Source organism: Eleginops maclovinus, chromosome 13 (genome assembly GCF_036324505.1).
Source record: "Eleginops maclovinus isolate JMC-PN-2008 ecotype Puerto Natales chromosome 13, JC_Emac_rtc_rv5, whole genome shotgun sequence".
Taxonomy (NCBI): Eukaryota; Metazoa; Chordata; class Actinopteri; order Perciformes; family Eleginopidae; genus Eleginops; species Eleginops maclovinus.
Window position 1 is genome coordinate 7529343 of NC_086361.1, and position 20892 is coordinate 7550234.

A 20892-nucleotide genomic window follows, 5' to 3' on the forward strand; every position below is an offset into this window, starting at 1 on the left:
GTATGATAACCTGACATGAAAACCTGACGTTTACATTTGATGTAAGGATAGACTGACTACACTGCAGGCAATGATGTATATCTGTCTCTCCCCCACTTCTCACCGGTCCCTTGTGCTGTCTCTTCCAGGCTGTTAACACTGACCTGTTAAGCCTTCCGCTTTAGACATACACAAGTTGTGTCCCCGGGTCTCAAATTAAAATGACATGTCGCGTGTCCTCAACAATCAGGGTCATTTATTGAGGTGGTCAGTTTGTTAAGGCCAGGGATTAGTTTTGGTAGAATTTAATGGATGGATGGTAATAAAAAGAGGGTGTACTTTACTGCCTAATTAAACCAAGGCTTTGGTAATGGTTCTGCCTGGGGTAATGGCACTGGTAATGGTACTGATCCTTTTTTTCCCAGGAAAATGTGACAAGCTTCTAAAATACATGCCGTTTAGTCTTCCTGCGGCGCCTGTTCTTCTGAAAACACCTTTGATAACTAACCATTTTGTTGTAATGGGAATTATTGCTGTATTTTTATGAACTTTCAAGGGTATTTTTTGAGTGAAGTGTTTTTAAATTATACACAAATGATGCCTTTGAGTAACACATAAAAGCACAACATTGTCCTGCCTTGATTTGGTAGAGTTGCCTGATCTTTTACATTGGATCTGAACTTTTCATAAAATATTTCCCCATTGTTAGAAAAATCTAACCTCACTCCTGTCTGAAATCATCATTGTTCTCCATGCCCTCTATAAGGACAGGATTTAAGCATGGCAGCCAAGGATGTGGAACAAAATCCTTCCTTCATGCATAACGGTATTTTAAAGTTCAGCTGAGGCTTATTTAAGGCTTCAGGAGTCCAAGGTAGCTAAATAAAATGGATTTCTCCCAAAGTTGACCATTTGTGTAGTAAAAGTATCTCTCTTAGATTCCCTGGAAAGTATTTCCGAGTTGGTCTACAGTGAATGGATAACATTAAGAGAGAATTTTGAACATAAGAGAGCTCCTCATAAGAAACTCTGGTGTGCAGTTTTTGCGCTGTGAAGAGGACTGCAGATTTTGTTCCACATCTCTTTCATTCTTGGAAATGCTATTTCAAGTCCAATATGAAAAGAAGGAATGAATGTAGCCTTAATTACCTTTTTAATTCTACATACAGTATTGGAAAGTGAATGTCTTACAAAAAACATAGTTCTGCTAAATCTGAACACATCCTTCAATGAGTAGTAGTAGTTTTTTCAGATCTTCTAAACCACCCTTTCATTTAAGGTAAAATTGAAAGTCATAGTGTTCCTGAAATGTTGATTAATAATCGCACAGAATTTTATGTTTTACCAGTAAGTTGATCGGTGCACTGTGATTGCAACAGACAGTTATAGGGCAACTAAAATACGCTTAACCTTTTTCTATTTGATATGTTCGAGTAATGGAATCTGTGGTATTGTTTAAAATCAAGGACTGTCCGACCCCATTTCCACACCTCTAAAATAACCTTGGAGTAAATAAAATGCCATTACTGACACGAATGATGGCCAAAAAGTCCTACATGTATGAAGCTGCACATTCCTGTTGATTGGTGGATTTGTCCAGGGGTTTTCAAAGTCTTAGACCATTAGCCTCCCTTCAGAGGAAGCTTAGTTTTAATCAATAGCTGGATTCCTATGGGATCAGGATTATCTCGTTTGATCCAATGGACCCTCAACAATTGAGCCAAGAAGGCTTATTACTGCTGTTTGACATGACTAGAGATATCTAAAGACGTTAGCATAGAACATTGTTATTTTATTACAATTTATTTTGATAATTTATTTGATATTAGTTTTCAGTTCCATTCATTGAAATTCCTTTGTTTAAAAGCCCCTTGTCGAGGACGCCTCCCAATTTGTAGCCCACAGGTTTATTCAATAAACTGATTGATTTTTTGATTAGTTGATTGATTCATTTTACCATCCATTAGCTGAACCGGTTAACTGGTTATTCGTCTTTCAGTCGCCATTCAGTCAGTGATTCATTCATCAAGCAGTCATCTCCATCAATTTACCTCCATCGCTACCCCGTCCATCTACCCCATTCATATACATAGCTGTCCCCCCCTCCTCCCTTTTATTTCTTCATCTCCCTCATTTTTCACCCAGCCCCTTCACGCTCATTGAATCAATCCCCCTCCCCCCTTCACTTGATCGAGTGAACCTTCCATCAATCTACCTATCTGCTCTGCTCTCCTGCCCATCTTTGTCTCTCATCTCGGCTCCTCCGGGGACTGTGGTCACAAAGGCATCTGATGCACCTTTTTGCATGTAAAATGGATAATTGGATTCAGGTGCATAATGCATGTTGGCAGGCAGGAAGAAAGCTGCAGCATCCCTGGAGAAAGAATTTCTTTACTTTATTCGTCCACGGAGACTCAGCAGCCTTCCAAAGCTGACATTTGATGGATGTATTAGGAAAAGTGAATCACAAAAACTAAAAATATAACCAGTTGAAGTTTAACATAGTTAACTTAACTTTGCCTAGGTTCAGGTTTAGTCATACAACATTAAAACCTGTTTTTAACCTACACTGTACACCTCACTTTTTTTTATCCATTGTAAGTATCTACAAACCGCAGATTTCATAAAGTGGCGTATTACAATTTGTTCCACTATTATGATTTTTCGTCTAACTAACCTAATACAGTTATTTGTTGACATTATACATTTAAATAATGTGTTAACAACTAAAACAAGTGCTAACATAAGCTCTGTCTCTTGCATGTGGCTTTTATCATGGCACGGAAACACCGTTGGCTTTTTTCAGTCATGCTCACTTCACGATATTACCATGACCTCCCGCTGCGTGCAGCCGACTCTGACCTGCCTGCTGAGAAAGGAGAACAAGAAGGCTGCTTCACAGTGAGGAGCCGCGAAAATATCACATTACATGAGACCTTATTTAATCAGCGATGGATGGCGGCGCTCTCTCTAGTAGTCACCTGCTCGCTGCCACTAAAGAGCACAGGTGATCGTGATGTGCAGTCGACTCTGTGCATTTGCCGCCTGCTACATTACCGGTTGACAGTAAACGGCAAGCGGATGTCCTTAGGCTGCGTGACTTCCGCTGCCATCAAAAGCTGTCAACTCACACTCACAGGCTCACACATGCACACACTCCCCCGGTATCCTTGGTGCGACCTGTCCTATCAGTGCTAATGAAGGCAGTCACATCAGCGTGATGAGTGAAGTGCTAATACAAGTGTGTGTGTGTGTGTGTGTGTGTGTGTGTGTGTGTGTGTGTGTGTGTGTGTGTGTGTGTGTGTGTGTGTGTGTGTGTGTGTGTGTGTGTGTGTGTGTGTGCGTGTGTGTTTCAAGAGCTGACTTCTGATTATAAACATGCAAATGGAGCTGTAAATGGAACATTAAATTCCTCTCCTTGCTTTTTTCAAAATTGCTACTCCTCTCCCTTTCCTTGTTCTTTTCCCCCTCACAGTCCTCCTCCTGCCTCTCCATCACTCGTTGTTAGCTCTGTCCGTCCCTCATCTTGTTTTTCTGCTTCCTCTCAAGCTTTCTATTTCCTTGCCTCACGCTCAACACATCTTGCCTTTTACCTTCGTTTTTTAAAATTCCTTCTCACCTCATGGTCCTCCTTCCTTTTTCTCTACTCTTCCCAGTACTTCGCTAACATTTACATGTCATGTTTCTCCCATTGTTCTTCCAACTCCTTCCCCCTTTTCGCTTTCTTGACCTGATGTGTTAAGCCCTTAAATGGGCCTATAAATATTATGAAAAACTGATTTATTGCTATTTTTTTAATTACGCACATATATCACTGGTATTAGAACCCATATTCCACATTAATATACCCCCCTATTAAAGCTCTAATACATTGTAAATACATTTGTATTACACACAAAAATATTCCGTTATAACACCCATGTTACACCTTTATACAACCGGAGGATCCCAAGGATATAGAAACAATTTAAGCGTTAGGCATGATGAGTTTTTTTATTTAACCGTGAAATACATATGTTTACATGTTTAGGGTGCTTTTATATTCTACACTATAGTTTGAACCTTTGTCAATTTACAAATATTGAATTTATTTATTTTTGAATCCAAGTCACTATTCTTTCTTTCTACTCTTTATTTCTGCGCGTCCAAGAATGGATGGCGCCGTATTCAAACATCCTGCCTCTGCTGCCTTGTTGTGGTTCAGTCCCTGACATGTACAGAGCTAATGAAAACACATGTAATGCCAAGCTGCACACATCTCCATGACAACACCGCTGGGACGAGGGAGAGACAGAACGAAAGACAGGGAGAATTGAAAGGGTGATTGATGGACTCGGATACAGAAAAGATGGAAGGCAAGAGAGAAATCACAAGATTCAAAGAGGAGGGAATAGAGTGAAAATAGAAGATGGTGTTCCTGGGAGAAAAAGGGTAGAGTAATCTCAGGAATACGGTGTGTGGAGATAGACTAAAGGGGAGCAATCCAAAGGAGAATTGGTGGTATAACAGAACATTGTGTTTATCTATTGATACGCTGCAGATTTTCATTTTATTTGCTTTGGACTGAGGAATCAAAGCTGTGGCTGGATGAATCATTACTTATTTGTCAGCACTATTCAATTTGTATTTCCCATCTTCTCAAATCCAGAGCTTATTACCAAAGATCGAGGGCAGATACATTTGATTAAAATTCAATTTTTATTTATATATTTTTTTACATTCTTTCTTCTCTTTTTGATTATTTTTCAGTGCCCAATCCTTGTGTGCTCATTAGATACGTCCATGCACGATGGAGAATATTCTCTCCACAAATCTCCTTTCAAAAACACATCCAGACACATATAACATACATATATTGGCCACAATATAAATTAGAACATAAACAACCACCAAGAAGCATTGCTATCCAATATTTAAAACAAAAAAACACATTTGACCACTGATATAGTTTAGTGTAGTCTTCTCAAAGGAACCTTAAATTCACTCATAGGAGTTTACAGAAGCAACTCATCAAAAAGCTTACACTGGCTTTGTCAAAAATGGCCAATAAGGGATTTATTATCAGTGCAGCCAACATGTTTGTTTTAATGTTCTTCGTCTTTGAATTCTCGGCAGAAAATGGGCCGGAAGCTTTTTTGCAGAACAGAAATGATCGGTTAAGTAATATCCACACTAAAAGAGTTCTCCCAATTTCCTCCCTGCTATTGTAGCATGGCCTTCTCACTTTTGTGCTAATGTTAATTCTAATTCTTTGTATGCACTTTCAAAGTCCAAAGGTTCCCACATAGTCGGTCAATAAAGCTGATTCTGATTCTGAACTCAAAAACATCCTGTAACACATCCATTGTGCTGTGAAGCCTAGCACAGCTCTTGGAAAGCCTTGAACGTTTATGGATATTGGAAAATGAATGGGTAGCATTGAAAGCTAGGTTTATTTTCTCATCATGCGTCACAACTCGATGTTCAATATAACCGCTTGGTGTCGTAAGATAAGACTTTGTGATGGAGGTTGGTGGTGACAGAGCAGCAGCTGACAGTCAAATGACTAGACTTTTCTAATAAGGGTGTGAGGTTCATTAATTGACTAGTACATCACTGTGGTTACCAATACATTCTCAAATATGTCTGAACCCAAATTAGCCTGGGTGTCTAGCATTGCAACTGAGCATTTTGTAGAAAACTAGACATTTTATTGAGTACATGACAACATTAAATGCTTCAAGTGGCTTTGGAAATCATGATTCCCAATTAGGTACTTTATTATTTTGGACTGATGTCTTAGTTATTATTTTTGGCCAAGCAATGACTCGACAATAACTAACTTCATGTCAAGACTCTTCAACCTATTTATTGATCACTGCTGTCAACAAACTGTACATCATTTTCACAATCACATACCATTATTTATTTCATCTGTTTTTACTCATTTTTGGGATAAAAGAGACAATCAGGGACATGCTCAAGATGAGCAAAGGTGTACAAATCGAATGTTGAAAGAAAAACAACTAAACTAAATGTGTTTTTTGTGACATTATTATTTTGAGAAAAAGAAAAGAAAACAAGAGAAAACTTCATAAATAGCAAGAAGTTTATAATTGTACAAACTGAAGGAAAGAGATGGACACATTTAAATAAAAGACAGGTGTAAAGTAAACACTGAAAGGAACAAAGTATGAGAAATGTTAATGTTTAAAGATTAGATCAATTAAAACTAATTGGGCACAAACTCTGACAGTTACGTAAACTAAAAGAAGTGTTCTGTTTGTCAAAAACTTAAAAGCACAACAAATATTGCTCTTTCATGCAATCGTCTTAAATCACTGTTTCTCTTTTCCATCTTCAGGGGATTACATTCAGTTTGTATTGCCAAAGAAAGAAGTCGTAAACGTTGAACATATTTTTAAAAAGGCTTGAACTCCAAATTGATCCCAATATGAGACATCACGCCGATCCCCAAAAATTGATAACCCTCCGGGGGTTAAGAAGTGCATTTTCATTACATTTTTGGTCATGTATGCCTGGTAAGAAACATATTTAAAAGTCTCATGACGGATCTTTCAAAGCTATGCTAATATAAAAGAGTCACATGTAGCTCGGTTTAATTACATATAACACATTATTTGCTTCTCTACTCTCCTTCACCGCAGAATCTATGAGTCACACAGGAGTCGTGATGGCCTTTACGGCTCTATCAGTCTACCCCTTCCCTTTGGTGGTCATGGGCACAAGCCTTTCATTAGCGTTGGGGGATTCACCCCTGGCGTATTTTCTCACTAACGTTGTATATGTGTGTGTGTGCATTTGCAATAACATGAGATACAATGGTTCTCCGCAATGTAAGAGCACTCACGGCTCCTCTGGTGACTTCAGTTCTCAAGGATGGTACTCACAGCGGTTGTGTCATCAAAAGTGATGAACTATGAATCACCTCAGTCAATATGAGGAGGCGAGAGGGAGAGAAGCAGGGAGAGCAGAGGGGGAGGGAGGCATGCTGACAAAAAAAAACCATTAAGTTTTTGCTGCAGCAGGCTTTTAGCCATTTTTCTTTTTCATTCATCTATGTATTTACTTAACTCTTAAATGAATCAGTGTGGTTGTAAAAACACACAAGTTAAACTGTCTGTTTCTGCTTCTTCAGAGAGGGAGATAGTGAGTGCAATGCATTGTAATTACTCCCTTTACACCTGCAAGCATCACAAAATGTCACACACAAACTAAACCGAAACAACGTGACCTATTGGATGAAAATGATCTGATTACAACACAAACTTGGATACGGGAAGTTCGCAACACTGGCAGCTGGCTGATGTTGACTTTGTTGAGGGTGCAAGGACTCTGGGCTTCTGCTTACGCACAAGCAATGTTCTTGTGTGGTTTTGTGCATACGTTTTGATGTCAAATGTAGAAGACAAGAAATTGTGGCTGGTTCTGTCCAACCGACAGTCCTTTATCGACATTCAGGTTTAGAAATGGGCTTGGCATTTGACATGAAGGTTGGTCCTACTTGCTATTGATGAACCTGGTATGCACAAATAACTGACATTTTCATAGTTTTTTGTTTTGTTTCCAGATTTTTATTTTATTTTATTGTACACAGTTTTTTTCTACTCGGGTTTCTGCTCACTAACCAGCACATCTTGACACTACCTAGAAATCCACTGCCACGTCATGGTTGCTCAAAACATGTTGAACAGTAGACAGGACATAGAACTGTTTGCTGTGTCCATTTGAAAAGTCCAAAAGAATATGGCAAGTATCGTTCGTCGATTTGGTATTTATTTATTTAGTATTTACGGTGGCATCTCGCTGGAAAGAGAGTGGACACAGCTCAAGAGCACATCGCTGCCCATGTAGCTTTCTGCCGTTCCATTCTGCTATGTTTATTTACCTGCAATTGTTCGTAGATTTTTCTGACCTATTCCTATATTTCTAAACCTGTAGCATCTCTATCTTTCATATGTAACAGTCATTTGCATTTGAACGTTTTCTGGCTTCGGAGATAATGATGGTCTTTATTTTCATACATTCCTTAGATCTTACTTGATGAAATTTAAAATATTAAACATATATGAATGGAAATATATACAGTTCAATGACCTACAGTACTATACAGTACGCGCTGTTCTAAAGGACTGAACTGTTTGCGCCGTCATCTTGTGATTATGTATTTTTTTCGATTTATTTAGTATTTCATAAAATAATAAATGTTATTCAATCATATATAACTGTACCTTAATGTGACATTTACATTCCTTTGAAGTGTATTGACAGTGACTAGTAAGAGAATATAAAGAGGAGCAGGGATGGAGAATAAGTGCTGACAAATCCGACATTTCTTCATATGAAGCATGAAATGGTTCTTGATCATTCAGGCTAACATGCCCTCGCTCTCTCACTCTCTATCACTCTTTTTCTTTTCATTTTGTTCTCTCTAACCCCCCTGTCTCTGTCTCTCACTTTACTTTTGAAGACGTTGTCATGGTTACAAAGAAAGCTTTCCCAGAACAGCCAGGGAAAGTGGTTGCAGAGGCGGCAAGATCTTTTTGAAGAAGAACTTTAAACCATTAGCACGCACTCGATAACAGACAGACATGCATTCACATATATCTTCTCCAGTCGCCCTGAGGGATCCTTTCATCCTTATGTCTGTACTGGACCTTAAAGCTTCTGCATGGACTGATAAATCTATATAAAAGGACTAAAACCAGAGAATTTTTGTTAATTTTAATATAATTCTTTAGAAATCATGAATGGGAATAGAAAACATATTTCTATTTATAATAGTGTTGTACAAACCAGTTGCCTAGGGTAGATTTTCAAAGCTCTTAGAATTCATGAACATTTCAACTTGTGACAAAATGATAGAAATGCTTTCTTTTTACGATGGCCAACACCCAGGTGTAAATGTGCTTCACTTTAAAAAATGATGCAAATGAAGAAACATCTTCACCAACTTCACAACTAATGCAAAGTAGAGGTGAGAAATGAGGTACATTTCCATTGACAGTGACTGTTGTACAATCCCGAAGCGTGAGCAAGCGCTCCAGCCCCAGATGTGTCAATTACTTTTTGGTCTCCTCATCCGTCCGTTCGTCCGTGGTTTTATTTGCAGCGTTTAGTTCATGCAGCACTTTTAGTGAAAGCTGCGCCAAGTTGGTTAAGATGATTCTTTATTTGCATGTGTTTGGGCACATCGTTTTTGAAAGGGCAGCACGTTTGGCCAAATAGAAATGTTTTTGGTCGCTGTAATGCATATGCAACTGTCGGCCAGTGTAGTCTTTCAATGTAAAACATAATTTGATGTTTGCAGCAAGAGATGCAGCCCTTTCCAAACTCTATATATTTAGGAATGAACTCCAAATCTTGTTAAAATAAATCCATCATTCACATGTTAAATATCATTGCAAGAAATTCATTCAGCCAGTAGATCTTTTTGTTTATATTTGTTTCTGTTTATCCTAAAAATGTATGAGACCTAATAGAATCCAAGTCACAGATTTTGCCAACATGCAGCCTCAGTGTTGCTGGCTCTCACCGTTAGGCATCAACATGAGTTTAAATGAATAAATCCAAATACCCAGCTCAATTTGTGAGCAAATTAAACCGGATTTATTCATCTTTTTCATCACCAGAAATCAGCACTCATGACACATACTTTTAGTTGCCAGGCTCAGATGGCATTCTCAGTGATAAATTATAAAAAAAAACACAAAAACAGAGGAAATCTGGCCAATGGCAGACGAGTGAATTTAAGTAACAGACTGATCATCACTGTGAGATTATGCTAGGTGAGAAACTCTGAAGCATGAGACTCACCAACCAACCAGCTGGCCCATGTTAGTGTCCAGCAGGTCATCCCTCTTAAGAGTGAAACAAAAGTTATTTAAATCCTTCTCAAAGAAGTCCCTTGTCGTGACAAACCTTGCTTTATCTCTTCATCTTGACCTGTAATTCACTTCACATTTAGTTTTCCTTCGGTTCTTCTTTTTTTTTTTTGTTTGTCGGCCATATGAAACAGTTGATTATTCCACTGGGAAGCTTTTTGTTCCCCCTTTGGTTTGATACGCACCAGTCACATGTCCCAGTAATGACTTCATTGATTAAATCAGACTCTGTCTCAGCTCTGCTGATGTGCACGTACAATACAGATGGAGAGCAACATCTCCTACTGAGGCAGGTCAACCTCCTAGTTTCATTATTTCAATTTCTATTTCTTCTCCTTTATTACTCATCCCTCCAGCTGCTCTTTGTTCTACCTCATGGGTTTCAGCTAAAATTCAAAGCAGTTATCTGTGACATAAATTAATGCCAGTTGTTGTTAATGACTGCTGTAAATGTATTTGACCTAGCTGATAGCAGCCTTTCAATTTTTCACACATATGCTATACATTGTATCAGGGTTCTTGAAAGTTTTTCATGCCAAGGACCACCAAGCTGAATGAGAAATGGAGCGCCTACTACATACTTAATCGAGTTACATATTGGATAAACTGGAATACAGCATTGTGTACTGTACATTGGACTACTTGTATCTATAATATGGTTGGACGTTAAAATATACCTTTTTATGGCGCTTACAATATTAATTTATTATCATTTCATGAGGATCAGTGCTGCACAGAGGTTTGGCTTGTGTTCGCTAGCTCACTTGAGTGCATTAGGAGCAATGGGTAACATTTAGTGAATAATATATGTGTGTATGAGACATATTGGAAAACAGATATGGGGCACGGACGGCATGTTGAAGACCTATTACTTTTATACAATATTTTGATTTGTCTTGTAGGGTTAGGGTTAGGGTTATATACTGTATGTGAAGACTATAATGAAGTAATTTAAAAATGTTGGCCAAAATACATCACCTCATTATCACTTTCAGTCCATGAGCTGAATGTGTAATGAGCTGCTCCTTTAGTAAATCAGATAGTGGATACATAGCTGCAAAGAGTGGGTTGTGCCACAAAGCAATACAGATGATTTTGTAAAAGTTTCTTAAAATATGTGCTGGTTTTTGCACTCATTATTTAGATGAATATGGTAATATTGTTTGCTGTTCCAGTGATATACCAACCACTGACACTCTCTTACATGTACTATTTGTGTTTTTCCTTTATGTTCAAGAGGCAGCTGTTGGATTCTGCCGGTAGCGAACATGTTTGTCGATCCTCACACACTCTGCCTCTCTTGTTCTCTCCATTGCACACTCTCCCTGTCTGTGCCCGTCTCCCCCTTAACTTAAATTGTTTCTCGTTTCTGTCTCTCTTATTCTGTTGCCAGCTGTCTCTTTCTTCTTTTTCATCTTCTCTTTTGCTCCTAGCACCTTCTACCCTCTCCTGCTGTCTCTTCCCACTTGCTAGGTGCTGTCACCTCTGCTTCGCTGCTCCTCTGCACTGTACTGTACTCACTGCATGAGAAATTTCACATGGTAGGGAATAATGAGGAAGCACAGGTGGAAAGACAGGATGAGGAATAAAGGATAGAGGAGGTGAGAGGAAAAGAAGGGAGGATTATAGTAGCCGCTCCCGGCAGAGGTGATGGAGATACCTCTGACACTCTGAGCCTCAAGGCTGGTGTTTTTCCACTGTTTGCTGAGGTAAAACTAGGTGAAAGAGAAATGCTAGAGTCCTCAGGGACTCCAGATGTCAGTTAACATCAGGTGCTCTAAGGTGCAGCAGCAGATCTTCTCGTACAAAACTCCTTCCAGGGAAACCAAACACTTTCCAGTCACGGAATAGGTGAACATGAATTCAGAGGAATAGACACGAGTACCTTTTTGTTTAAGTGCCTTCGGAGATTGCATGGTTATTTGAGGTTACATCTGTAGCTGACGTGTTGAACGTGCTCCAGCTGGATTTTTATTTCAGCAGCTGCAGGGCAACACGATAATATACATTGATATTCTGACTCTGAGATAATGGCTGTCTCACTGCTTACCTATCAGACACTTGATGGATGATAAAGGAGACTGCTGCAAAGCACCACAGTATGATTATATGGTAGGGTAGCATAAAAATACAACCCGGGAGCAAATCAGGCTCAACTTCCTTGTTGGCTTGAGTGCAAGTTACAATTTCAGTGTCTGGATTCCTGCTGAATAATATTATTTATTATTGTTGGTAATAACAAGCGACAGATGCTATTCAATTTTACCTCAATGAATATTTCCTGAATTTATTGTGCAGTGAATTAGCTGTCTCGGATATACTCCAGGACTACATAAGCATACCATAAGGGAAGCCAATATCTCTCTACCAATTAGTGAACTGCCCATTTGTTTTGGATTCAGAGTTGACCTTAATGTTACCCTTTGGGAAATCAAGCCAAAGTGAATCCACGGTGCAGAAAAGATTGTGACTTTTCCGTCAGCTGCACCTATAGGAGCTGCATCTCATTTCCTTAACAATAGCAGGGATAAGCTCATACCCTTATTAGTATTAGAAAGCAGAATATAATAGCTGGGATATGCATATAAAATCCTGATTTCCAGCTTCTGTAACCTGCTATTTAATTCTGTTTTTCATTATTTCTACTCCCTGCTGCATTTGATGCATAATTCACAGTCAACAAATGAATCCCACAGAAATCCCATAGTGGACCATTAAGGATTATGGGCTGGTAAAATGTGAAATAAAGTAGGCAGCTTCTTTGGTGTGGTTCTATTCACAGTAGGGGTCAAACCTTGGACCTATTTCTTTACGCTTTGTTTCAATTTTGATTGTATTTACTCTCTGAAGCGGCATGTAACTAACCAGTAATGCTTTTTGTTCAAATTTTAATTGAGATTCGGTCCTAGAAAACATTTAGCTTCCTCTCACAAATTAAATTGCCTCTCAGCTGAGAGGTTTTCAGGTTTTTTTTACCCAAGCACTGAGTTCTCGACTTATCCACACATTTAAAACACATTGAGCTGTTTTTTTGGATAAATGGGGCACCTGGTAAATTTAGAATTCATTCAACAATGCATCCCTCTTGTTAGATAACAATATTTCTTGTTTCTGAGTTAAATTTCCGAAGCAGGTTGTGGAAAATTTGCCCAGCTTCGGGTTCACTGTCACTATTACAAAGACCTCTTTACAACACGGATAAGGACACAAGCGATACTTACTTTGCCACCTCCTTTTTTTCCGTCAAAAAAAACCCTACATTTATTTTAAAAATCTTCCACCTCCCATTGCGCTTATCTTTTCAAATAATAATAGCAGGTACTTTCTGTCTTCCTTTGTGGATGAAATGAGATGTAATGGCAGTACTAGTAGTAGGCTAACCAAAGGGTTGCCATTTCAAGTCCTGATTGGAACAACAACAAAAAAGCAGTGAGAACGGGTAGCTGGAGAGGTGCCAATTAACCTTCTGGGCACTGCTGAGGGGTCCTTGAGCGAGGCATTGAACCTCCAACTCCTAACTGTTCCCTGGCAGCCTGTTTGCTCTGACACCTCTTATGAATGTGTTTTTTTTTTATATCTTGGAGATAAAAAAGTGCTTTCTTTTTAATTTTTCTTCTGTTTTCTATACATTCTTTTTTTTTTACCCCTCAAACTATTTGGGCTGTTTCTGCCCTAGTCCCATACAAGACCTCATTGATCTGGTCAATGTTAAGATAGTTCCCAACTTCTATACTTAGCTTCTGTTTTTTTGTCCATGCCTAGACTTTATTAAAAGTCATTCTTAGCATATTGCTAACATGCAGTTAAAATTTAAACATCATACTTTGAACCATCACTTAAAAAAATACAATATGCCCACATCCAAGCTGCCTTTTATCTAAAAACAAATTTGAAAAACATGTTGCCGTTTGACGTTTCAAATGTTTCCAATCTGAATCCTGTCATTCCGCTGAAACAGCTCTTTTCAAAGTCCAGAATGACATAACGATGTTTTCTGATGTGGGTGAATGCTCTGTTTTGTTGCTGCTGTGTCTTAGTGCAGCGACACAATGGCTGTTTTGCACACTTTCCATACGTTTTGTCTGTCTTGAAGTGTGATTGCAGTTGATTAAGAGTTATCTAAGATGCTGAGGGGTTTTCATCCAATGAGGCTGCCTGTGTGTTTGTGGAGTGGTTTTATTAGAAAGCTTTGATGTGCTTTTTTCAAGATGCTTTTAAGGTAGATATTTTATTAAAAACATCAAAGGTAAAGCTCTCTCTTTCTCTCTCACACTATCTCTGTTTCACAACGAGGCTCTTTGCTTTTTGTTTTGTCCTGGTATTCTCAAGTATTGGTCCTCCAATGTTTACTCTCTTTCTGCTTTTCACCCCGTATTACTCTTCTCTGTAAACCTCCTGCTGTGTGTGACACGAGAAAGCAGCAGAAGACGGGGGAAACATTTTGGCAAATTCTGCACTTCATGTCATCTCTCCCACCCTGTGTAACCTCTTCTCGAGTATTTGCCTCCCCCACGGTCTTTACACCTCAACAATGTGATTTCCTCTCATCTCAACAGAAATGTGTTTTAGCGAACAATCCCTGATGTTTGTTCCCCCGCAGTGAAGGTCTCGCCTTTCACTCCATTGCTTTGATTACTTGACTTCTCTTTTCTTATTTGATTCCTTTCTTTCCTTAAAATGTTATATGGTAACACATTGCTTGATGTTTTTTCTTTACTGTACTTTTCAGAAAGTATTTTAAGATATTACGGTTTGATAGATGCTTTTTTCAAAACGTACAATTGCGTACAACTTAAAGTAACAAGAGCGAGTTTTGAAACAAAGACTAAGTTCAAAGGATTATTTTCAACTCCCATTTCATTGATATTCTGAGCATATTAGTCAACATTACATTACATGCAGGTTGTCCTCTACATTGTTGCCCTACATTTTTTAACCATTAATATATTTCTGGTGTTGGACCCAATGATCTCTAACAGTCAAACAATCAGAATTTATCATCTGATTCATCTTCCTACAAGACTTGCACAACATTTAGCTACAACAACAAAAAATGGCAACAGAAAAAAAGAACATTTAAGAAGCCGTAAAAGTTGTGTTGAATCCACTTAACATATATCTGTAATGACACACAGTAGGACTACTTTTATGGGACATGGTGCATTGTTAACCAAACCAATGTTTCCCTTACTTGGACTCCCGTCTCTTATTTCACCTGTTTATTCCTGTTTCCTCTCACAGGTACTTCACCAACATATCCATCGGTGGGCGGGATTATTCCTTTAACAGTGACGGCTACCTGTCCAATCCGCTGCTCGATGTGATCTCCTACACCAATGGGAGGGGCTGGGAAGAGGTTAGTACACAGCTGTGCAAGTTAGCATCAATTATAATAGCACGGCGGCTAGACTGACTAACTGCAATTTCACAGTCCATCAAACATGCTAACTCATCACTGCTCAGTTTCACCTTTCTGCTGTCTCACTGTCCCCCCCCCCCCCTTCTTTTCTTTCCCACATCTCATTAGAGCGCTTCTAACCCCCCTCCCTTCATCCTCTCCCTCTACTCTTTCGTCACGGTTTGTCAGCCTTGTTAGCTAGCGCTAACTCACACTCCAATACCCTCTTCATCAGGGGCCACGTGTAGCAGTTGTACAGTAATAGCACCAGATCTAAGGTCTTCCCTCAGAGGGCGCTTTCAATTCCTCCAGCCTCCCCTCGACCTGAGAAAAACAAGAAACCTTTCTGTTCCATCCCGCTGTGTTCCATTTGCTCCTGACCTTTTATGACTCAATATGTTTATTGTTGAGTGCAAACTCACGTCCCCTTTCATTTAAAGGATGATAACCAAAAAGTAAAAAAAACAAACAAAGAAATTGACCTTTAAAAGAAGGAAATCATGTTGTTCTACCAGGGCAGCATCAGTAAGAGTCCTTCGATTTCAGTGTTTGTAGTTCTTCACCTTCCTGTAAACATTGTCTGAAAGAATGGTTAGCTGGCTGGCTTTTTTGTGATTGGCCAAAAGCTTAGAGATGTACTGCCCCAGACAATGTGTTGTAGCCCTAGCCAACAGAAGTGTGAGTGTTACATAGTGATGTCGTCATGTTTACAGAAGTACAAAGTGAACCTTTTAAACTTTGCAGGCTTTTTAAATGCACGAAACCCTATGCACACACTACAGGAAAGGGAAAATCCCCATAAGCATAATAAGGCCCTTTTAATATCCGTTCTATAAGAGAATGATGACCAAAGGATTCATATAAGAGCGCGTTAAATAGGAGCTGAGGAATACGTAAACTTAATTCATGTCAGAAGTTACTTTAAGCAGGATTTGTGTGCAAACTACACCTGCCTTAGCAGAGTGGATGCTAGAAATATAGATTTATGCTCCTGGTTTTGGAATAAAATAAGCAATGTGTTATGGATACAATGCTCTGTGCCAAAAATCTTTAGAAAGCAAAACTCCAAAGGTTGAGTTTTCAAAGCTCATTACTTTATTTCATTAGCTGCTGTTTCTTAAACTGTGCAATGGTTGAAAACAATCTAAAAGGAAATAGGTAGAAACTACAGACATTGGAGACTTTAACTCATTTTTGATGACAAATGGGTCGGTCCTCATATGCCCTTATATGTTTTATTCCCTCTGATTTGAACTGGCTTATCAATTGTCAATACTTGTGATAACCTACATTGACTTGTCATTGTTGCATAATGTTTCTCTTTCTGGATGCTGTTTGAAAATCTGAATTACTTTTGGCAAATTGCATCCCAAAAGCCTTGGACTGAATATTGGGGGTTTGCAGAATCTTAGAAATTGTGCATATAATGATCTAAAATTGACCCTAATCTTGTTTTGCAGAAGATAACACGACTCAGAGCAAGATTCAGTTCAGTTGAAATATTAAAGTTACTCACAAAACTAGGTTTAAAACCTGAAAAAGGCAGAATTCATGAACAATGAAAGTGCTGTCTGTTATCATTTGATTGCTGAACAAGGGGCATTTATTTTTGGAGAGTGTGTCAGCTATTTTATTCCTGATTTTAGGTCTTCTGTACTGCACTATGTATTTTCTCTGTTTTTCGGTTTTTAAAAACACAGCCTGTATTTCTTTTGACATTACAGAAAAGCTGAATATTGCAATAGTCAAGCTTCAACTCGCACTTATTCCTCTGTGGGAATAGTAGTGCAGTTTTCTGCCCTTTTCTGTTCCAGTTCACCATTACTGTATTCAATTTTCAATGAACAAAAGCTGAGATACTGACACAGGAGACAGGTTACAGTCTTATACTCCATGGGTTGGGAAAAGACAGAGAAAAGAAACTGGCTACAGTTGGTAGAAAAACTGACAGATAAGAGTTTCATTTGCACTTCTGTTCTCCAAAGACGATTCCTGTGCTGTTCTTTTGTATCCGAACCCCTTCACCTAAGATATTACAATATTTTGTGATTTTACCTACATTTTTATCCTTTTTTTGAAATAGCCTGACATGTGGTCCTTCTCTTAGAATGCTCAATAACGAGCACAAAATACATCAACTGTAAAACTACAATAATATATTTTTATATCAACAATTGACGTTATGAATTTCTAATGTTGAAAGGGTTCACTTATTGTACAACATTTTTGGAAAATGATTGCCAGACTCTGCAGTTCCACTTGGCTCTACAGAGTGTTCTCTAACCAACATATCATCAGTGTTTATCAGCCATAAAATGGGTGTTGAAATCAGCAAGAAATCAGAGTTTCAAAACAACATTTGTCCTCTACCAGAGGTCCAAGGAAGTACAAGATGAAGTCATACTAAACATTATTATCGGCATTGTTAAAAGTTAATAATTGGCAGAAGATACCAGCACATGTTTATAGCATATAGCAAACTCCCTTTACTCACCAGCTTCATATTAGGGCACACTGTATTTTGAAAAATAAATGTTACAACCTTTTATAATGTTACTTTCCCTTAGCCATTTCCAGGCAATGACTTGAAGGTCTATGGGAAGTGACTGTTATGTGAGAGCTTAGACCTGAGGGTTAATGGGCAAGCAAAGGACATACATTGCAGATGCAATTCCCTCAGAGACCAACACTTGACCCTGACGGCTCAGGGATTTTTTCTACTTTAATTGTGTGAACATCCCTGTTTCCCAGAAGAATATTTGCTGAGTTAACCTCTCCTGAACTGAATCATAGAGTTTATTTGCCGAGCACAGCAACCTGAGGGCAGCTGAACAAGAGCAGGTTTTATAGACGTGGAACTGTGTTCATCAAGGGTCTCAGGGTCAGAACATTTGGTTTTGCTTTAGAGAAATGAACATATTAAGACGTCTTTAAAATGCCAAGCCCGTTTGGCAATTAACGTATTTCAAATTTAACAACCAAACCCTGCAGCTCAAATTTCAAACCAAATCAATAATTTGCGTGTTTTGTGATCATATTTGATCCTTTTATAGGCATCATTACCAGGGCAAACACTAGCAAAGATGAACATTCTTTAAATATGCTTATGGAGGCAGGAGTAGTGATGTTTGGGCTAAATGTTCCATGCATTATCCATTGAATCTTCCTGTATAACTAAAAAAATAACAGTTTAATCTTCTTGTATATTTCAATAAATAAGGTTAGATCACAGTCTATCTGGAAAAACTTAAGAAAAGATGATTTACATTTTGTCAGATACATTTCCAAATGTCCTTTATAGTATGATAATAATAATAACAATAACAACAATAATAAAATTCGTTTTGATGCTTTCATTCATGTTATGCCATAATATTCATAACATTGTATTGTCTGCATGCTTCAATAGAGATCATATTGAAGTCTTTTGTTTGTTTTTTGTTGTTTTGCTGCCAAGAAAGACTTCAGTCATACATTTCGAGCATCTCATTCTGTGATTTTTCTGTAGTAGGTTGTTATGCGATACAACAAAACAGAAAGTATTTTCTTTTGGTTTGCTCTTAGATACGAAGTTTGCCAAGTGAAGTATACACTGGATCAATGAGAATAAAAGAAAGGACTCAGTACCTGAAATCCTAAACAACACAGAGCTGATTCCCATTATTGTACCATTTCAAGCTGCATTAGGATGTATATGTAGGAAGAGTAATCTTAAAGTGATTTCAATAATTCAGCAGGCAATACTCAAAGGATCAGGCTTTTCCCTGGCATGCACTCCAAACCCATTTTGGTTTGTATCAAACCTGCAGGAAGACTGTTGTACACAAAAAACACAGACATTGTTTGTTAAAAAGCTTCATTCTGTTTGATAATTAACCAGGATTGACTGTAGTGTTGGGTGAGCATGTCTGTAAATTGTATCAACAGCTTTGATTGAGACAATATAAATAAACAAACCTTCTTTTTGTATATAAAAAAAATCATGCAGACCAAGTAGGGTGGCAATAAGACTAGAAAATTAATGGAAAAGTGTCATAATGGTACATTGATCATTGATCACACACAATTAGCAGACATCAGACATTACTTAAGACATACTGTATATTATATAGAGCAGATCAATCTGCAATATAGGCTTGAGAAAATGTATATAAATAAGCTAATTCAATCTATATAATACAACATTACGTATGTATTAAGTATTCTAATTGAAAAAATGATGGTCCTGACATAAGAATAAATCTTAAGCTCAGCCATAGTGACCTTGACATATTTAACTTTCCATGTCTCCTCATATCCATATTTGGTGCAAATTGATATTTAAAAAAATATAAACATTCAACATTCAGTTTAGCAATACCACATTGAACAACTCCCCATTTTTTAAAAACGTTATTTGTTCCAGCTCAGTTGACACTATTATTTGACATGTTTCATAAGTTTCTCATTTCTGCAGCTAGTTAGAATTTATAAGCAATTTCTCTTGCAGGCCAATTTTGTACTCGAGTTGTTTACTACAATTCACAGCTGTTTTGCACTCAGAACGGACTGGCAGAGTGAAAATAGATGCAGAAATCACTTAAAGTAGTAATGAATCCAATGCTGGCGGAGGTGCATGGATGAATGCACGCCCATTGATGCTTCGCTCTCACTGCTTCCAGTCCTTCAGTGATTATTACAACTGAGGACGGGCTGTGTTTTTTATTATTACTGTTCGAAGGATTTCGGAAATGCAATGGCCAATCTTTTCTGCCCCTGAAAATTATATTTTAAAGTAGAGTGCAGTAACTTTTCAGCATTGAGATAAATAACAAGGTCATTGTTATATATTATGTGTCGGTTCTAAAAGAGCCTTGACTCCCTGCGGGCATTTAAAGTCCTACCAAAGTCTATAATGAGAACTGAAAAGCACAGAAGCAGACAGGAAGTCCAGACTGCAAAATATTCAAAAAGAATAATGATTTCCAGAATTTACAATAAGAATGAAACATTATACCTTACTCGATACTGAAGTTTACAAGGTTAAAGATGGCCAAATTGGTAAATTGCCTCAGACCAATCCCCAGTAATATGATTGTGGTGATACATGTAAATTATTCAAATGTTTTTGTTGTCTAAACTCCTCCTACAGCATGTGACCATTTTTGTTATCCTGAACTCATATTATGTCCGTGAAAATATCTACCAAGCAATTAACGCAATAAGTGGCCACCTTGTGCCAGTGCCAGACTTATTTCAGTGAATTGATTATTTTGTCATCCAATGACAGAACAGTTTTTACAATTGCTATTATCATTACCGTCTCTTTGGTCTGTTTATGAAAAGGTTGTTTAGGGACTACGCCAACGGTTTAAGCAACTGAGGTGCTGCTTTGCTGACGTAATTGATGCACGCTTTAGCTTGTCAGATGTATAAAAGTCAGATTTCAAATCGAACACTTTGTTCATTTATTTTGTTACATTATATTCCATCACCTTACAAAAATGACCCCTATAAGACAATAACTTCACTAGCCAAATCTACATCAGCTTATGCGTGTGTATGCCCGCATGTGTATGGTCAAAAACTCTTTAGACTTTCCGGCAGAACTTGAGAACATTGGTTCCTGGATTGCATTTGTTTGGAATGACC

The 20892-nt window shown here is 38.1% G+C and overlaps 1 protein-coding gene across 1 annotated transcript in view; it reads left to right on the forward strand.

Annotated features, from left to right (window-relative positions):
- grin2da (glutamate receptor, ionotropic, N-methyl D-aspartate 2D, a) overlaps positions 1 to 20892 on the forward strand; it is a 104737-nt gene that overhangs the window by 32969 nt on the left and 50876 nt on the right. The window contains exon 6 of the mRNA XM_063899714.1: positions 15105 to 15219. Within this exon, the coding sequence (XP_063755784.1) occupies positions 15105 to 15219 (115 nt within the window). The remainder of the gene's footprint in view (positions 1 to 15104; positions 15220 to 20892) is intronic.